An 18,631-nucleotide genomic window follows, 5' to 3' on the forward strand; every position below is an offset into this window, starting at 1 on the left:
GTAAAATCAATTTATTAATTATTACCAATAGTCGGATATTATAAATTAAATTATGATTTCTTATTAATATTATTCTTATGTTTTGCTTTTTCGCTTTGTCTCCACTTTTGAAAGGATTTCTTTTTCTCCAATCGTTGTCTTTCTTTATAAATCTCTTCTCTATTCTTGAGCTCCCTTTTCGGCGGTCTTCTCGATGACTGTTTATTATTGTCTTTCATCATCTTTTTACTCAATTTGCTAATACTTTCATTTCGTTTAGCCTTTTCCTGATCTATATCTCTTCCTTCTTCTTCTCCACCGACTCCTCCATCTCCTTCGTCATCACTAATTTGTTGATCAGTTTTGGATTTTTGTTTCCACTTCTTATACAAGTCTGACTTATATGAAGCCGATATCCAATTTCCACTTTCGGTTTTGATTTTCTTTTTCTTCGAGTTATCAGTGTTACCGGCGGCCAAAAACTTCTTCTTTTTTCGATCCCTTTAATAATTAATTAATTAAATGGTTTATAAATATATATAAATATTAATTAATTTACAAACCATTTCAACGCATTGTTGGATCTGTTCATAGATTGCGATTCATCACCGTTGAAGTCGAGTACAGCCGAAGCCATCTGTGCGTTAAACGGCTTATCCATTTCGAGACCTTTTTCAGAGAAATGTTGGTCCGACTGATAGCGAACATAGAATTCATTGTCTTTGAATTTGTCTTTATTTTGATCAAAATCCAATTGATTTGGATTTCGATCAGATTTTTTAACAACTAATTTATCGAACAATTTTCTCTTTTGTTGCATAACTTCAAACCCAGTACTTCCTCTAGTTTTTCCCGTTTCAAAGATAGTTGAATTCGGACGATAACCACGAATCGAGTTTAACATATCGTTTCTTAATTTTTCACTTTCATTATTATTATTATTATTTTTATTATTACTACGACTACGAAATATGGGATGCGTTTGGATATCTTTTTCGGCCATTTGTTTGACAATACGTACCGATTCGTTGTCGGCCGTCGGTCGCGATTTTAGATACTGTTTGTAAGCGTTATGACAAACAATTTTCATTGAACTCAATTCACTGTCCAATGAGTGCATCTGATCCAATGTTTCGGTTTCTTCGTCGATCAACTCTTGAGGAACTGTACCCAATAGGCCGTCATCAGTAACTTTCGATTCGGGTTTCGCTAATTTAAATTCTCGATTCAAAAATAGATTCAAACTATGAACGTATGGCATCTCATCGGTGGCTACCAATGAATAAGCTGTTCCGAATCGGCCAGCTCTGGCCACACGGCCTACTCGATGGACGAATAGTTTGGATTTTGCCGGAAAATTATAGTTAATAACATTGTCAAGCAGTGGAATGTCGACACCGCGTGCGGCCAAATCGGTAACCAATAAGACATGAACTTTTCTCGTTTGAAATCGTTGGACATTCAGTTTTCGGGCCTCAAAATCCATTGAACTGTACAGAAATGAACACTCGATACCAGAACTGTTGAGTATGTCTTTAATGTATTCAATGTGATGTCTGGTCTCAACAAAAATTACAGTTAATTCACTGATTTTGATGACATGTTTTAACAGATACAACAAAACAGCTGTTTTGTCTTCTTTACGCAGAGTCAAGTAAATTGTCTTCAAGTTGTCGCTTAATTTGGATTCAGTATCCAATCGGACTAAAACCGGATCGTTGAGTCCAGCTTTGGTAAAGTCGACAATCAGTTGCGGTAGTGTTGCCGAAAACAGTAGTGTCTGGCGCTGTTCAGGCAGTCGACTCAATATTTCGTTTAGTTGTTCCCTGAATCCCATCTCGAATAGTCTGTCGGCTTCATCGAAGACAATATACTCGACGGTTGACAGTTTCAGATTCATTTCGACAACAATATGCATCAGACGGCCGGGCGTTGCGACAACAATATCGGGATTTTCATGAATGGCTGCAAACTGTTTTTCCATTGAATCGCCGCCCAACACACACGTCGATTTCAAATCGGTAAATCTGGTCAACTCTTTGGTAAATTTATGTGTCTGAATGGCCAGTTCACGGGTTGGCGATATGATCAATGCGCGGACACCGGTTATGGCCGAATGGGACTTGAGTTTGTCCAATACTGGCAACAAAAAGGCAGCCGTTTTGCCGCTACCCGTTCGGGCCATTGCAACCACATCTTTGCCACTCATTATCAATGGTATGGCTTTTCGCTGGATTGGTGTCGGTATTCGGTAACCTTTGCGAAGAACACCTTTCAGTATACTATAGCCGAAACCCATGGCCTGAAAGCCGCCGCCTTTCTTATTCTTCTTCATTTTGTTGTTGTTGTTGTTGTTAGACTTGTTTGCTTTCATTCGCATCTCATGATAGTCACCATCACTTTGATTTCCATCATCATCTGCATTGTTGTTGTTGTTGTCCTCTGCGGTAAAATTACGCGAATTTCTAATCACTTTTTGGTTGTTGTTATCAACCATTTCGATGTCGTTTTCGTCTTCATTATTGTTATTGTCTTTCGACTTCCGATTCCTATTGTTCTTTCCCTTCTTCTTTTGTCGAAATCTGTTAAACTGTTGTTTTTTGGCCATTAGTTTATAAAAAAGGAGATGTCTTCAGATGAGAGATCAGATCAGATGAATGTGTTATACATTGACAGTGTATTAGACAACAACACATGTGTTTGTATTATTGTATTCATATATAAAACTTACAACACGTGAGAGTCAATCAATGTTTTTTAAATACAATATTATTAGTATTTAAAGTTTCAAACGAGTCATCTATTGGATAGCATTTACAGTTTGAATACAATTATTATTATACAATAGTTTAATAAATGTTTAAAACTTTTTATATAAAATTTTAGACAATTATATTTATTTATTTAATAAATTTATAAATAAATAATTAATTTATACTATAATTAATACTTGTATTTAAAAAGTATATTTTATTTTTATAATTATTATTATTATTTAAGTAATGTTTTATTATGAAATAAATGTATTGACATGTATTTAATATAATAGAAATAAATGAGTATAATGATGTAAATTATATATATATCAATTAATAGATTAAATGGCAATTATATACAAATATTTTACTGTACAGTACATATATATATATATAATAGCACCTTGGTCATTATTATGTTTTCAACAACTTTTAGTTTGTTATATAAAATAGGCATAAATTCTTTGGGTTTAATAAAAAAAAAATAAATAAATATTGAATTAATTATAATTATTTGTTAGTTTTTTTTTATAAAAAAAATATCTTTCATTATTTTTTCACATTTTCTTCAATGTCTGTCTGTTTTTTTGTCCAAACATTATCTAAACTTTTGTGAATCAATGGCAACATTAATAGCATTAATCCGCTAAATATAGTCAACATCGATGTTATATAGAAACCCGTTGTATAACCCGTCACTTTGTCAAAGGTTTTAGCTAATCGATAGAAATAATAATTAATTAATTAATATTATTAAATAATATTAAAAATTTTAATAATATAAAATTACCAATAAGTGGCGGACCAATAAAAGATGCCATTCCCGCTATCAGATTGATTATGCCAAACACATTGGTCACTCTGTCCATACCAAACAAGTCTACTAATACTACCGATGATAATGTTATGAATGCTCCTTTAAAAATAAAATCAAACAAACAAAATCCGATAAATTTTTTTTAATCTGAATTTTTTCAATCAATTTCATAATCGTCACACCTTCGGATAGACCAAACATGACAACCCATACGATCATATAGATGTATTGAGTGCCAAAAGAGGCCATCAATGCAATGGCCACACCGTACGATATAATAGACAGGCCGTACATTACTATACGATTCAGTGATTGAAAGTCGGCAACGTAGCCGAAAAATGCCCGCCCGAATGCATTGGACAAACCAAAATAGACCAACAGTTGTACGGCTTCGGCATCGGTTCCGATATGAGTTTTCACGACATGGTCTTTGAGGAAAATGATTGGCACATAAAATACGCTACCATTGAGAAAGTTGGCGATCGCGAAGTAGATGAACACACCGTCTTTGAATATCTTGAAATTGAATGTCTCTTTTAGGGCACTCTTGAGATCACTTTTTTCTTGCATATAATCGACTTTACGAAACAACGATGAAAAGCCGACACAAGTAAACATTATTGAGGCCAACAATAGCATCGCACTCTTCCAGCTATTGAATACGTTCAGCAGCTTCTCCGACAATAAGGCAAATATGGCTATACCGATACCCGAACCGCAGACACTGATGCCGGTGGCCAGCGATAAGTGTTTGTCAAACCAATAGGTTACTATCATTACTTGAGGTAAATAGAGAAACCCGAGTCCCATACCTATTAGGGATATTCAGCAAATAAATAGATAATTATAATAATTTTTTAAAAATATACCGCTTATATATATATTACCCGTAATCAGACCAAGTGTCAAACAATGTGTATAAATACTGTCCAAAATAGTACTGGCCACCATTCCGCCGGTAGCCAAAATTGAGCCCAAAATGGCTATTTTGCGACAACCATATGTTGTGGTCAGACCACTGGCTACGGGACCTGTCGTTTTTTGTTGTTGAAGAAAAAAATAGTAGCAAAATGTTGGTTAAAAAACAACCGTTTTTTATATAAATAAAAATTCGGGTTTTAAATACCGATGCAATATATTGTTCCCGTCATTATCGAGTCAAACAACGACGTAACCGTTTCCGACTCTCCGTACTCTCTAAGAAACTCGGCGTAAAACAAACCGGTCGTATAGGAGAAGCCATCGCCGATAACACTGACCATAAAAGAGCCGAAAACTATAACCCAACCCCAGCCACCATCCGGTGCTTTATACTGATTCAAGTTTTTTAGGGATGGAGATGTAGGCATTGTTTTTTGTCAAAAAAAATTGCTTATTATTCTTATTATTAGTGATTATTAGGTGACAAAAATTATTATTATTTAATGAATGAATAAATAAATACTAGATTTCTAATAAAATTTCCAATTGATTACTAATAACACATTTGATTATACAATTAATTTCAATACTATTTTTGACTAAACGTTTTTATTTTTATTTGAGTTTCACAAATTTGCTGTCAGTTTTATAATATAATATAAATTTATTGAAACTATTAATTTCTCTCATTATTTAATTGATAGTTTGAATTTGAATTGATATATATTTTTTTAAATTGGAAATTTTATATACTGTATATATATTTTATGTTTGTTATCTCGTGATTACTGATTAATCTAATAAAAATGTTGTAATTTAATAATTTATAAGTAATTATATCACTAAAACACATAATGTTAGAAAAATGTTAACATAAATTTATTTATAAATTGATTAAAGTTATTTAATTTTGGTTATCATTGATTTAATATATAATTGATTTAAAATTATTATAGTTGATTGAAAATTATTTAACACTTATATGGTTTTAAGTATTGAATAAACTATGTATATATAGTATATATGGTATATAAATTAGCTTATATATAAAGTTATGTTTATTTATAAAAATGCTTTATTCAATTGTTTAGAAATTTAATTTTATAATAATTATAACACTTATGATTATAAAATTGTCACCGGAAATTATATTAATTGTGATCATTATAAAAATAGCAGAATATAAATTATTTATTATAAATACTATACATTGTATTGTAAATTTATTTATATAATAAAAATAGCAAATTTTACTATTATATTATTTGATGACATAAACAATATCAATGATTTAATAAAGTTAAGCATCTTTCAGATTATAAATATATATTAATATAATTATTATACATGTATTTAATTTATTTAATTGAAATTTATTTTAGAGAATAATTTTTTTAACCAAACACATATATTAAATTTTCTAAAAAATTATATATTTATATCAATATAAACTAAAAAATAAATTTATGTCAATAATAAAATTAAATTTAAATATAATTTATTTTAAAAATAAAACAACAATTTAGAATTTACTAGTAAATTATCAAAAGTTATTAAAAAAAAATAACATTTATACATTAGTATTTGGGAGTATTAAAAAAAAATGATTAATATATAATTGTTTTACAATTTATTTGTTTATAGATTTTTATCAACAAAAAAGACTAATTAATAAAAAAAATAATACTAAAAAAATGTTGTCCATAATGAATGAATAAGCTATTATACAGTACAATATAATATAAATGACATATAATATGAATTTAATAACCAAAAAACATGACTAATGAAAATAATTTTACTGTATTTTATATCAGAAAAACATGTGTTGAAATTAAATATTAAACATTTTTTAAGACAAATTTTTATGTGTCTATAATTATCTTATAATAAGACAGTACTGTAGTATATCGTCGATTAATAGTCAGATATTAAAGTAATTTTTATTTTTATTAGTTTTTGAATTATATTTACAAAAGTTTTCAGCTCTATTTCCAGTTACTATTTTATTCAGTACTATACAAATATTGTAAGTTATTATAATTATTATTTTTAATTATAAATTTAAACTTAAAATTATATAATTTATTTTAATTTAAATATTTTATTCTTTATACATGTAAATTATATACAAATTGTAATAAATTTTAATTTGTAAATTTTATCAGTAATTTATATTATGACATATTTATATAAATATTTAAATATAATTTTGTATCTAAATGTTTATAATAGTTAGTTAATAAATTAATATTTTAACGCTAATTATGAATAATATAATTTTATTTAGTGTTATATTTTACAATTTTAATAATTTGTTAAAATATAATTTTTTATTATTTAAGTTAAAGAATTTTTCAATATAGTTAGAATTTAATATAATTTTATTTAATATTAAAATATGCTAATTAATAATATTATTATTATGCTGTATATACAAAAAAATAGTTGAAAATTAAATTTAACGATAAAAAAACATTACTTGACAATATTAATTATTATAATTTTAATAATAACTTGCATGAAAAAAATTGTTTGTAATAAATCATAAGTTTTAGTATATCTCACAATTATATTTTAAAAAAATACATAATTATAATAAATTATTTTTTAAATTCTCAAATTTTTTACTAATAAATATAACGGTCAGCAAACAGGGTACCCCTTGTTTACTCCTTTTTTAAATATATATTTATAAGACTATCTGTTTGATAGATATTTTTTTTTTTTTTGGTTAGAACTTGTGCTGAGGTTTACGACTTTATAAACAATGATAACAAAAAAAAGAGTCTTATATTATCAATTTTTTAAAAAAAAGATATAATTAGTTGATATTAAAATCTAAATAAAAAAATTACTGGAGTCGTGCCAACTATGTATATAAATTATATATGTGATTATAGTGATTGTTAAAAATAGACATACATTATACAGTAATACCACACATACACACACTTATAATATGATTACAATGTCATAATAATCATTGAATAAAAAGTTGTCCCTTTTATTTGCATAATAATTGTTTAAAATATATTATAAAAGAAAAAAAAGTTATATTTGTTTAACAGGTTTTCATCATAAATTTATTTTAGAAAATTTCATTTGTATTATTAAACATAACGTTTGTTTGTTTGTCTGACAAAAAAATCATGTTTTATTCATCACTAATACCGCACTTTGTATATCCATATTTGGTTTTACTATTGAATTGTCTATTATTTAAATCATTGCGAGTGATAACACATACTATAACACCAAAATCTATCGGTTATCTAATAACGGAGTTTATATCGACACTTGAATTATGCAGTGATTGTGCGGAATTAGGTTAGCCTTCAAAAACAGTTGACATTTTTTTTAAATATAATTTAATATTATATATACAGTATATATTTATTCATAATAGTTATCTATATATAAAAAACTATTTAATCATTTGATAACGAGTCTAATAATTTATTTTTTATGTAATACTATAAAGGAGTTGTCTGGGAACTGCACGGTAATATTGGTTTCGGTATTACATTATTTTTGTTGTGCCTGTGGTACGCACAGGTGTTTGGCGAAGCCGAGGCCTGTCCTAACGGTCCGATCGAAGATTGTCTACTCTTAGGACAATCGTTTACATCAAATGTATTTTTACAAAAATTTTTAGGTCAACTTTTAGGTGCAATAGTTACCGATAAGTAATATTTGTTATTATTGAAATTATTTACCCGAAAATTTTGGTTTAATAACTTTTTTGTTGTATAATTTTCATACAGATATATCAAATGCATTTGGTGTTGGCATCTGATACCTGAACACTTGCACCTTCATGTCGACCACTGCGAGGCCTCACTACAGGTAACAGTTGTCTACGGGATGGCCATTGAAGCTGCTCTGACCTTCATTAGTCGTTTAGTGGCACTGGAATCGGGCAATTGGTCGGAACAGGTATCCAAATATGTCAACTCATTTACGTCGACCGCTCTCGTATTGTATGGTCAGTTGACAAAAAAAAAATTATTATTATTTTTATGACAATTGATATAATAGTGTAATAAATAATAATAATAATTTTTATATACAATAAAAAAAAGCTTTGACAACAACCGGTGGCTTTTTCAACCCAATACTGGCGTCGGCCCTAACACTGAACTGTAAGGGAAATACACTTTTCGAGCACTTGTCGGTCTATTGGATCGGATCGTTGATCGGTTCACTAATGGCCCGATCCGTGTATATGTTTATCTTAAGACGAGAAACTAAAGATAAAAGTGACTGATTTTTTGTGATTTTTTTATTTAATACAATTATTGACACAATTATCAATATAAAAGCATATTTTACTATTTTTGTTGTTGTTGTTGAATATAAAAATTTTATTGTTAATTAATTTTGTTGAAAATTAATTTTTTTAAAGATTTATTTTTTTGTCTATAATTAAAAAATTAATATAGTTAGCATATTAATTAGAAAATAATATAATCTCAATGTGTATTATTAGGTTTATAACAATATATATTTACAATTAGTACAAAACTAATAGCAGCTATATATACAGTATAATATATAATATATAAATTTATATATATATTATTTAATTGTTAATTAATAAATAAAATAAATTACTAATTTAAATTGTAAAAATAAATTATTTAATTTTAAATTTATCTAAAAATATATTATGATTACATGATAGTATTTTTTTTAAAAAAAATAATGCATTATGATACTATGTAAATTTCTTGACATTAAATATCAATAATTAATATTATTTGTTATACATATTAATTACAGAATTACATATTATTATCATTAAAAAAAATTTTGAAAATCAATTCAATTTCTTGTATGCAAATATATAACAAAAAAATAGAGGATAATTGTTAGGACAATACCCACTAATATGCCGGCAAAAAATGTTAACGAAGAAAAACCACACGTATCGATGATTGGTATAGCACTGGTAGGTAATAATGTGGTCAATGATGATGATTGTGATGATGATGATGATAATGATGGTGATAACAGGGTCATATTGATTGAGGTGTCTTAAAAAAAATAAAAGTTTATTAATTTATTAATAAAATTTCAATAAAAAAAATAATTTACTAAAATTGCATACTATTTGCTAAAATTGTGTAAATTTTTATAGCAATTATAATTAACATTGAAAAAGCCATTGTCTTTTTTGTTGATATTATTTATTTGTTAGGTCGTCTAATACTTTAGACTTTAATTTGTATTTTTTTAAAAAATCATTGATATTATATTTTATATTAGATATTTAATACAAACAAATACACACACATACACTTACAAAATATTATAATAGATTATTAAATAATTAATGATATATATTATAGCAGTTGTCATATTAGCAAAATATAATTATCAATTAGTAAAGTATTAGTTTTTATAACCGATTTTATTATTATTATTATAAATTATTAATAGACTTTTCCAGGACTTTATTATTACTACTACTCTATGTATAATAATTGTATAACTTAGTGTCTATTAAATTAAAAAAAAATACAAAAATATTTTTTTGTATAGTAGTTATAATACTAGTTAATTACAAATAATCCATTGATAATATTATTTTTTTTATAACTCATATAGAAATAACCTTTTAAAAAATTAGTTATTTAGTATATGATATATCATAATAATAATATATTAGTAAATATATATATATAGTGATAGTAATAATAATATAAAGATTACTATCATATTACTAAAATCAATTTTTTTTAAATTTATAATATTTATATTTAATAAATAGTATAATTATAAAACATTATTCACAATAATTATTAGATTAGTAACTTATAATTGGATACATATGTTAACAATTAACTATAAAATTATATATAATGTATTTTAACTACAATCAATTATTTAATAATTATGAGACACTTAAAGTTATCTTAGAAATAACATTAATATTTTTTAAAAAAACACTAAACATATTTGATATATGAGAAACATTTAATTTAATAAATATAATAAAAAGATAAAATAAAATAAATAGCTCACACTTGTTAAATTAAAATTATATAAAATAATTATTATTTATCAATTTGTAAGTTTTAACAAGTTTCTAGTATGAAGTTCAACAAGTTCAATTATTATTATTATTATTATTGCTATATTAATTAGCAATGTTGATTATTGCAATTATTGATAAACCAGTTTAAAAGTTAAAATAATTTTATTATAATTAAAATATTATTGATATTGATTACAATTATAAAAAATATATTTTAAAGCCTATAATTATTATTAAATCATTTTATTATAATAATTATTCACAAATATTAAACATTATTTAATTCTGATTATTCATATTGTTTATTGATTATGTTTAACTATATTGGATATTAATAATAATAATTATTATTATTTAAAAATCGTATTCAAAATGCCTAGACACTTTTTTAATTAATTTATTTCTAATTAATAATCTTTAATTTAAAAATAATAACAGTTAAATTGTATTTAGTATCATAAGTTATATATATATATACAAATTTCTACAAATAATATATTATTTTTATTTTAATTATAACAATTTTATCTATTTTTGTCAATTTTTTTAATCAATTTCATACAATAATTAAATATATAGTTAGTTTTAATTATTTAATTGTCAGCTAGTATAATTTATTAAAGTATACAGTTTACAGTTAACTAAAAAAATATAAGTTTAATAATTTGTTGTATACTAATATTAAACTATTATATATTATATCAATATATATATATTGATATTTAAATTAAATTAAAGTTAAAAACAAATAAAAGTAATAACAACAATAAAAAAAAAGTTTGAAATTACATAACATAAAAAAATTATTTAATAAATCATTATTAATATTGTAATCATTTATTACAGTATTATTATTATTATTATTAATACTCCACAAACTGTAACCAAAAAAAACAAACAATAAATAGACGTTTTATATGAAATGTTTGAATACATGTTATAATAAATACAATATTAAACTGACTTTAAATGAGAGCAATGTTGACGACTGTATTGATATTTATATTAAATGTTGTGTTAAATACATAATAATAATAATAATAATCAAAACAATTGATTAATAATAAATGACAACCAATTGATATTACGTTAAACAGACAAACGGTTAAAACATTACCCGAAAAGCGATTGGTTGGCCAACAATCGGATTGGATGGCGTCGTCCCGAACTAACGGATCCAATGGCCAGGTGTTGTCGATACCGCCGCGTTGGCTTAAATGTCCGCGAAGAGGCAATATCATCGCCGGTTAGTAGCAATTGTTTAGTAAGAGCAGTGATGACCCGAATCGGTTCATCGGGTTAATTGACATATATATTAGATCTATCGGTGATTATTATGTCTTAACTATTTTGTATCAATTTATCACAACAAACAACAAACAGACAAATTCATACCATTCAAGACACCATTGGACGACCGATACAAGAGTAAGATACCCGATAGCGATGTATTTACGCCAGAGATGTTCATAGCGCTGGTCAGCGGAAGTTTCAAAGTAATATCCAGATTTGTGTGGACACCTGATTATCACTAACTGATTATATGACTGTGTATTGTTTGTCTTCAATTATCATTAAATGTTTGTTTAATTTTAGGTGAAGTTGGGTCGTTGGATAGATCTAACCTATACCTCGCGTTTCTATGACAAGTCTATTGTCGAGAAGAAGAACATCCAATACTGTAAATTTCAGTGCAGAGGGTATTTGAATTTTTTTCAAAGACATTGACTAATTGATTGATTAATTGGTTTAAAAAATAAATAAATAAATTTTTATCCTTTAATTTTCATTGTTTTTTTTTGGCGACCAATCGATAGCCACGACGAATGTCCCACTGAAGACCAAACTCGACAATTCATCAGTTCGTGTGACGCCTATATTGCCAAAAATCCGTTGGATGTAATCGCTGTTCACTGTACGCACGGTTTCAATAGGACCGGCTTCTTGATCTGCGCCTATCTGATCGAAAAACTCGATTGGAGTGTCGAAGCGGCTGTCAATGCGTTTGCCAACTCGCGACCGCCCGGTATCTACAAGGAGTCGTATCTAAGAGAACTGTTCCGACGTTACGGCGACGAAGAAGACGCACCGTCAGCCCCGCAGCGACCCGATTGGTGCTACGAAGCTGACGATACCGACGATGATGGTAATCCTATTGCCGCAGCCGCTGCTAATAGTGGTGGTGGTGGTAATCACTCGCGACCAGTGAACAACAGATGGAAAACGTCGACATTTATGGAGGGCGTCGGCGGAGCCACAACTGTTACCGACAGTAACAAAGTCAGAGAAGTACAACAAAAGTGTCAACGAATGGCAAAATTCAAACAGCGCGGCTTTCCCGGCTCTCAACCCGTATCGATGGACTGTCAAAACATACAGTTATTGTCGGTTAAGGAATATATGGTCAGCTGGAAGGCCGACGGCACCCGATATATGCTGCTAATTAATGGCGAAGACGACTGCTATTTTGTCGATCGCGACAATACTGTCTTCAAGATAGATGGCGTCAAGTTTTTTAAGCGCAAAGATTTTCCACAGCATTTGGAAAATACTCTATTGGACGGGGAAATGATTGTCGACGAAGTTAATGGCCAGAAAGTGGCCCGTTATCTCATCTATGATATCATAACATATGAATCAGCCGAAGTGGGCGGTTGTGACTTCCGGCGGCGAATCTACTGTATTGACAAAGAGATTATTGAGCCGCGAGAACGGGCCAAACGTGAAGGTATTATCGATCGGACCCGTGAGCCGTTCGGTATACGGAAAAAAGATTTCTGGGAAATACGCGATACCTATAAGATATTTGAGCAAAAATTTCAGCAAAATTTATCCCATGAAATCGATGGTCTAATTTTCCAACCCGTACCCGATCCGTACATTGCTGGCCAATGTGTGGTAACTCTGAAATGGAAACCTCCATCACATAATTCAGTTGATTTCAAATTGAAAATAGTTTTGGATGATAGGCCTGGTATGTTGAGGAAGTTTATCGGTAATCTGTTTGTCGGCGGTCAAGATCAGCCGTTTGACCAGATGAGGGTCACTAAAGATCTCCGACAGTACGACAACAAGATTATCGAGTGTACATACGATATGACTGGTAAACAGTGGCTTTTTATGAGAGAGCGAACCGATAAGTCATTCCCGAATAGTTTCAAAACGGCTATAGCTGTCTGTAATTCAATACGCAATCCAATAACTAAAGAAATACTACTCGAGTTTATCCATAACCGGAGTGTCGGTCCGGCTATAGTCAAGAAACCCAATAGCGGTACAGATAGTAGTCTAATGCCGCCGCCGGCGAAAATGGCCCGAAGATAATAATAATAATAATTGAATGATTATCTCTCATAAATTATAAAAACAAAATACAACAAAAAAACTTAAATAATTATTTTTCGTTATATTTAAAAAAAACTTAATTTAAGTGAATTCTTCTCATTTTACATATATTTTCATCCAAAAAAAGACTATATATTATTGATAATATGTGCATAATTTCATCGTGTATTTGATAAATAAATGAAAAAAAATTTAATCAAATTTTTTTTGAATTTTGAAATTTGTTTATTTGAATAAATATTGAAATAGATAGTTAAAGTAATAGGTGTCAGTCCTACTGTAATATATTAAATATATATTTATTTTTTAAATTATTAAAACATTAAAACAAATATTTTTTAAAATTAAAACTTTAGCCAAAATTAAAAAAATTCTATAATATGAATTGGATTAAAGTTATATTAAATATTAGTTATTAAATGTATTGAATTGAAAATAATTTTCTATAAATAGATCCGTCTTTTAGTGTATAAATATATTATTAATAATAATAATGTGTTTTTCAATTGTCTGTATATATATATATATATTTATGCCAATAATTTTTCCTTTACAATAATCATTCATTTGAATTATTTTTCAATCATTGATTTGAAATGTATGTTTAAATAATACACTATTATTATTATTAGTATTGAAAAAAGGTGTAGTAGAAGAGAGAGAGAGAGAGAGAGAGAGAGAGAGAGAGAGAGAGAGAAATGAAAGAAAGAAACGATTTATAAAATTAAATATTTATTATATAAAAATAAAAAATAAAATAAAACGAGAGAAAAGAGTTGAAGACATTGGGAGTCAATGAATGTATAAAAATCGCGAAAAGAGAAAAATATGGCGAAAGTAGTCGACACTTAAAGACACAAAACCATTGAAGAGAAACAAAAAAAATATATTAAATAAAAAAAAATATAAAATGAAAAACCAGTTTTGCAAACATTTGCAATCACTGGCGTATATTATACACATAGATATACCTGTAATATAACGTCTTATAATAATAATAATATAATTTTGAAAAAATGTAAAAACTTTTTTCTTTCTCTCTCTCTCTCTCTCTCTCTCTCCTTATAGACATTATACATATACTAAACGTATAGACAACACACACACACACACACACACACACACAGTATAACTACAGGTATTTTTTTGAAAATTCAAAAAAAGTCTTCAAACATACTCTATGTGTATATAATATACAGGTATTATAAGTCTTATAAAAATGTTGAGAACTGATGGCTGGAAAACCTGTTTGAAGCAAATATTCTCGTTTTGTTCTCTCATACTCTCTCTCTCTCTCTCTCTCTCTCTCTCTCTTTCTTTCTCTAATCTCTCTCATGTCTCTACAGTTCACTTCTTTAGCCAATTGTTTCATCATAATCGACATATAAGATGCCTCTCTCTCTCTCTCTCTCTCTCTCTTTGCCTGTCTGTTCTCACACACAACCATTAATGTAGGTGTGAAGCACTGGTTGAATGCAAAAGAGAGAGAGAGAGGTCGGGAAAAAATGGCACTCATTTCAAGGATATATCATAAAACCTAAGGTTAATAGCATTGCATTTTTTAATATACATAGTAAATGATAATTATTATTGTATTTTGAATTCACTGACCAAAAATCTAATGTCAAAAAGATTTACATTATAATAATACTAATAATAATTTCAAACTTATGTATTGTTTTGCTAATACCTAAGTTTTTTTTGTGAAAAATCACAGCTTTTAATTAGACACTAAAATTTTCCACACATACAGTATATGATGACAATTGACATCAATATTTCACTGACAAAATTCAGATCCTATTTAGTGAGAGTGTATTCAATGGTAAAACAATTTTTCAGAGCATTATATTCAAGGATGTGATCCTCTAATAAGTCTATTCTCTCTCTCTCTCTCTCTCTCTCTCTCTCTCTCTCTCTCTAAAGGTATGGCATATATTGAAGATATTATAGTTTTGCCGCCAAATGACCGCATAGTGTCCGTCACTACTACTTAAATACTACAACAACTAACTACTCTCTCTCTCTCTCTCTCTCTCTCTCTCTCTCTCTCTATCTATCTATCTATCTATCTATCTATCTATCTCTATCTGTACCAGAAATAGAGGAGTGACAGTAGAAATGGGAGAGCAATATATATATATATATATAAATGTGAAAAATGTTTGTGTAAAATAAAATAAAAGCATTTTTGAGGTCAAAACTTTTGTGAAAACGAAAAAAAGAGTTTTTAGTGCTAAATGTGTAGCTATTTTTGGCGCAAACCTACGGCTATTTCCAAGTAATGGTAGAGAAAATGGGCATATTTTTGGGGTCACATTCATTTGGCGGCAACCCTTCAATTCCCTATACTCTATACAAACAACAGTAACACTACGCTATTACTTACTATCCATAGCTATATAGTATATATATAGAGTCCTATCCTTGGAAAATGTTTTTGGGCTGAAAAACCAACGGTCACTCTTATGGTTTGGCCTCACTGGGAGATTACAAATACATAGACACACACATACACACACATACATACATAAGCGCACATACACATACAGTACATACATACACATTACAACCCTTACTTTTATAATAGCCATTGGAGTGCATGTGTACACACATACATACAGTACATATACTATATTATACTAACTGGTCAATCGGTCACTATATATAGTGATGTCAATCACTTATAAACTATACATTTAAATCATTAAACATTACTACTGTCCAACACAAACACGCTGTCATTGTTTGACTAATTTTTAAATATATATGTGATTTTCGTTTTGATTTATTTTAATTGTAATATTTTTGTTAGTAATTGTTTTGTTTTGTTGTTTCTCTTTTGTTTTAACGAAAAAATTATTTAAATTAGTTATTATCTCTATCTATCTCTCTTTCTCTATGTCTCTACACATACCAGTCATATATAATGATAATAAATCAAGTATTTTGCTAAAAGTTTTTTGAACCAAAAAAACTAAAAAAGTTTTTTTTGTGCTTAAGTTTTGTTTTACCCGAAAAAAAATAAATGAAACAAAAAGTTTTTTATGATTTTCATGTGCCTCTCATTCATTCACTCTCCCCATTGTAAGTAGTGTTTCAAATAAAAAGTTTTAAAGTTTAAATATATATATATATATAATATCTTTATATAAATTATTATAAGCAGTGATTTGTATGGTGTGTTAAACAAAGTGTGCAATAATTATGTATTAAAATAATATAATTTTTTTTAAAGGTATACCTGTTGTTGATGTTGTTTCACACTTTTGCAATCATATATTTAATACTAATTTTAATAATAATTTTATTTTAGTTTACTATTTATTTATTTGTATATATATATAAAGTAAATTTCCGAGAAATAGTTATTACTAAATAATTATTACTAACTTTTTTTATTATATGAAAAGCGCGCAAAACTATAGCCCTATTATATATATATATATAACTCTAAATGTTTTTCTCTCACACATAATATTATTATTTATGAATTTTATATACAGTATAACTATATATATATATATATATATATATAGCTATTAGTAGTTAATAAAAGCATAGAAATACAGTATATTTAGATATACATATAAATTAGATTTCAATTATACTGTATGTATGTATATAAAAGTTATGTGTATTTTGTTGTATTACAAAAATTAAAAAAAAACTAAAAGTTGTCCGATTAGTTGTTTGCTTGCAGTGATGATGTCATAGCTCTAGTAGTAGTAGCACAAGGAGTTAAATACAGAGTATACTGTACTGCATATGAAAGAGAGAGATGGTATGCCTGCCCTATACCAGTAGTAAAGTACAGTATGTATAGCAATGTATGCCCATCTCATAGCTTTTTTTTGCTCTCTCTCTTACATTTTTACATTTTCAAACATACCAGTGCCCACCCCATGCCAATGCAATGGCACGCAATGCCTAAAACGCATGTGTAATGGGTGTGTGAATTAGTGGTGCAACCGGTTGTTGGGCACGAAACTAGCTGTCTGTTCCCATACTGGCGATAGTCTCTCAACTAAACTCAACTCTACTCTCTCTCTCTTTATTTCTCTCTCTCATCTCATGGTATTGTAATTGTCTCTCTTTTCTCTCTCCAATACATACATACCAGTCCTGTTTTTGGTGGTGGTATAGCCATAGCCATACACATAGGCACTGGTAGTCTCTATTGAAGGACCCTTTTTGGCGGTTAGGCTGTTAGTCTCTCTCTGCCCAATGAGTGCGTCGATATGTGTGTTTGAAGCACACAAAAACTTGTTGCCAACACCTGAACCTCCAGAGACTGACTGGTGTAACGTTGTGTTAGGTTTGGGCTGTTTTTCATAAAGAGAGAGAGAGAGAGCTATTACAGTGAAAAAGCACTGGCAGTGCACCACTAGTCGCTTGTATTGGTAGTCAGTAGTGGTGGTCATCCATCGCAATGCCATTTGATTCAGTCAGTGTAATGTGTTTCACTGGTGATGATGATGATCATCATCAGGACCAACAACACCACTGTTGCTGTGATTATCAATTATTATGATATAATGTGATTGTCTTTGACTTTGGATGGTTGTGCCTCTAGTCCTGTTGAACCATCAAATTCATGACTAGATCCACACTCATCCATGGTTACAATCACTTGTCCACACATTTATATATATAGTAAGACAACACCGTCGATGGTCCCGTCAAATGGTATGACCATAATGATGACAGCACAGTGCACTGGTAGATTTTTTTTTCTCTAGACAATGGATGTCATATACATCACACCAT

At 28.3% G+C, this 18,631-nt stretch overlaps 4 protein-coding genes across 4 annotated transcripts; 2 read left to right on the plus strand and 2 right to left on the minus strand.

Annotated features, from left to right (window-relative positions):
• Nucleotides 1-36: 36 nt before the first annotated feature.
• On the minus strand, nt 37-2,702 carry LOC128956405 (ATP-dependent RNA helicase DDX54-like). The gene is made up of 2 exons (XM_054302142.1): nt 543-2,702; nt 37-480 (listed from the first exon to the last, which is right to left on the minus strand). Exons 1-2 carry the CDS (start codon nt 2,585-2,587, stop codon nt 51-53), a joined length of 2,475 nt encoding a protein of 824 aa, XP_054158117.1. The 5' UTR covers nt 2,588-2,702; the 3' UTR covers nt 37-50.
• Nucleotides 2,703-3,282: 580 nt separating this feature from the next.
• LOC128955360 (monocarboxylate transporter 4-like) lies at nt 3,283-4,958 on the minus strand. The gene is made up of 5 exons (XM_054301025.1): nt 4,679-4,958; nt 4,440-4,583; nt 3,735-4,364; nt 3,526-3,651; nt 3,283-3,451 (listed from the first exon to the last, which is right to left on the minus strand). Exons 1-5 carry the CDS (start codon nt 4,899-4,901, stop codon nt 3,285-3,287), a joined length of 1,290 nt encoding a protein of 429 aa, XP_054157000.1. The 5' UTR covers nt 4,902-4,958; the 3' UTR covers nt 3,283-3,284.
• A 2,622-nt stretch (nt 4,959-7,580) lies between these two features.
• On the plus strand, nt 7,581-8,743 carry LOC128956056 (aquaporin-11-like). Its single transcript, XM_054301736.1, has 4 exons — nt 7,581-7,803; nt 7,958-8,162; nt 8,241-8,461; nt 8,559-8,743. The coding sequence occupies exons 1-4, from the start codon at nt 7,626-7,628 to the stop codon at nt 8,741-8,743; spliced, it is 789 nt and encodes a 262-aa protein (XP_054157711.1). The 5' UTR covers nt 7,581-7,625.
• A 2,723-nt stretch (nt 8,744-11,466) lies between these two features.
• Nucleotides 11,467-13,840, plus strand: LOC128956057 (mRNA-capping enzyme-like). The gene is made up of 4 exons (XM_054301737.1): nt 11,467-11,762; nt 11,900-12,012; nt 12,113-12,216; nt 12,334-13,840. Exons 1-4 carry the CDS (start codon nt 11,669-11,671, stop codon nt 13,838-13,840), a joined length of 1,818 nt encoding a protein of 605 aa, XP_054157712.1. The 5' UTR covers nt 11,467-11,668.
• Nucleotides 13,841-18,631: the final 4,791 nt, after the last annotated feature.

The sequence above is a fragment of the Oppia nitens genome, unplaced genomic scaffold (genome assembly GCF_028296485.1).
Source record: "Oppia nitens isolate AA-2021 unplaced genomic scaffold, nextdenovo-longstitch-racon4-pilon3 scaffold2_pilon_pilon_pilon, whole genome shotgun sequence".
Taxonomy (NCBI): domain Eukaryota; kingdom Metazoa; phylum Arthropoda; class Arachnida; order Sarcoptiformes; family Oppiidae; genus Oppia; species Oppia nitens.